Here is a 1,857-nt window from a genome sequence, read left to right as displayed (position 1 = left end):
TTCTGTCCCGACTGGCGCTTCTCAAGCGCAACGGCGGCCATATCGACCTCCGTCATTGCGAAAGGACGCTCGAGCGTCCGAGGAGTCTTCTACGAAAGAGAGGTTAGTCATCGAACGACGATAGAAGAAAATACTTACGACCGAGGGGTCGTCCGACAACTCGGTGACCTCGTCATCGACTCTCGCGCGCCCTTTACCCTTGTCGACACCGGCAGGCGCAGGGTCGGGAAGGAGTCCTTCGGCGGCCGCGATCCTCGCCAACTCTTCGTCGGCGGCCTCTTGTGCGCGACGCTCGTCTTCGGCCTGCTTCCGACGGTCCTCTTCGTCCTTTCGACGCCGTTCGTCTTCGAGGCGACGTTCCTCGGCGGCCTTCGCACGCTTCGCGGCCTCTTCGACGCGTCGTGCTTCCTCTTCGGCGAGGCGCTTCTGCTCTTCGAGGCGTCGTTCGACCTCGGCATCGATGGCGGTCGCGAGCTCGGGCCAGTCCCCGCGCGCCCACTCGACCCACGACTCCGGCGCCCGCTCGGCGAGCTGTTTGACGGCGGCGGCGACGCGCAGCTCCGTCTCCTCATCGCGGATGGCCCCCAGGGCCTTGCGATAGGCGAGCTGTTCGAAAACAAACGGTTAGTTGGGTTATGCAGATTACGAAGCGACTTACGACGAGCGGCGACAAATCCTGCGCCCACTCTTCGACCATGTCGAGCGCGGCGTCGGCGGTCGGCGGAGCCTCGAGGACCACGAGCAGCGAGGCGAGGCGGCGGTTGACGAGCGAAGGTGTCGAGGCAGGGGTGGCGGAACGAGCAGACATCGTGGAAGCAGCGAGTATGCGAGAGAGGGCGACGAGGTAGCGACGAAGGAACGATGGGATGGGGAAAATGAGGCTAAGTCTACCCTGCTTATAACCCCTTTCCGACCAGCGTTTAGCGCCGGCCACGTGGCGTTCGAAACCGACGCGGGTTGTCATGCCGCTTCGATCCGTTCACGACCATCGCGCTTCTCGCATCACGTGGAGGACCGAGGGCGGTCCAAATTTCAATAGGGAGGAGATGATAGGCGCCAAACCCCTCTGGGCCCCGATACACCTCTTTTCGGCACTCGCATCCCGCCCGGCACTTCGACTCAGTCTCCCAACAGTTCGATTTCGCCTTCGACGCTCTTCGACACCTTCGACGGTGCGCGACGCTTACTCGAAGCTCGGCACGGTCGTCCCGATGCCTCGCGCGTAGATCTCGGAACATCTTCCGCATTCGGCGAACAATAGGGCCACTTAACGCCGCTCGGCCAAGCGCGCGCATCGCCCCAAGCCACACCGACGTAGCCGGTCTTTCCCGATTAGGTATCGAACCTCACGGCATGCCTTCGACGACGGATACCGGTCCGAAGTGGTCATATGTTGCTCTTCATCTCCGCGTTCGGCATGACGTCACTCTACCGATGGACTTGATGCGTGCCCCTCGGTGAGGCAGCTTCTTGAGGAACAATGCAAAGCCCCTTGTACCAGTGTGCCACTTTCGATAGTCGTAGCGTCCTGTGTAGTATAAAATCTGTCGTACTTCTCTTTAAAAAACACAAGATCCGGTTCCCCCCTCGAGTTCAGAGCTCATAAGTCGCGTTCGCCCTGCGTCTAAGCCTCTAACTGCGTCACTTCGTCCCTCGCTGCGTAACCTCGAAACCTCGTCCACTGCGTTTACTCGTTGATACCGTCTCGACGAACCCTTCGACTTCGACTATTGTCGAAGAAACTGCGAACCGCGTCCTAGCTAAGTCCCCCCTATCGAATTGTCTCTTTCTTCTACGATTCTTCGAAGAGCTCTCCCGAGCTTCGATCGTCTCCACTAACCATCCACAGCCTCCGAA

At 60.0% G+C, this 1,857-nt stretch overlaps 1 protein-coding gene across 1 annotated transcript; it reads right to left on the bottom strand.

The window, feature by feature from the left end:
• POSPLADRAFT_1098115 (hypothetical protein) lies at positions 1-808 on the bottom strand (the record flags this gene model as incomplete). The annotated part of the gene is made up of 3 exons (XM_024483161.1): positions 1-89; positions 139-606; positions 659-808. Coding segments are annotated over 3 exons (707 nt in total), but the record flags the coding sequence as incomplete, so codon positions are not given.
• Between the last annotated feature and the right edge of the window lie 1,049 nt (positions 809-1,857).

Source organism: Postia placenta (genome assembly GCF_002117355.1).
Source record: "Postia placenta MAD-698-R-SB12 unplaced genomic scaffold POSPLAscaffold_228, whole genome shotgun sequence".
In the NCBI taxonomy this organism is placed as follows: domain Eukaryota; kingdom Fungi; phylum Basidiomycota; class Agaricomycetes; order Polyporales; family Adustoporiaceae; genus Rhodonia; species Rhodonia placenta.
Note: the sequence above shows the minus strand (reverse complement) of the source record. Positions and strands in the feature narration are given on the sequence as shown.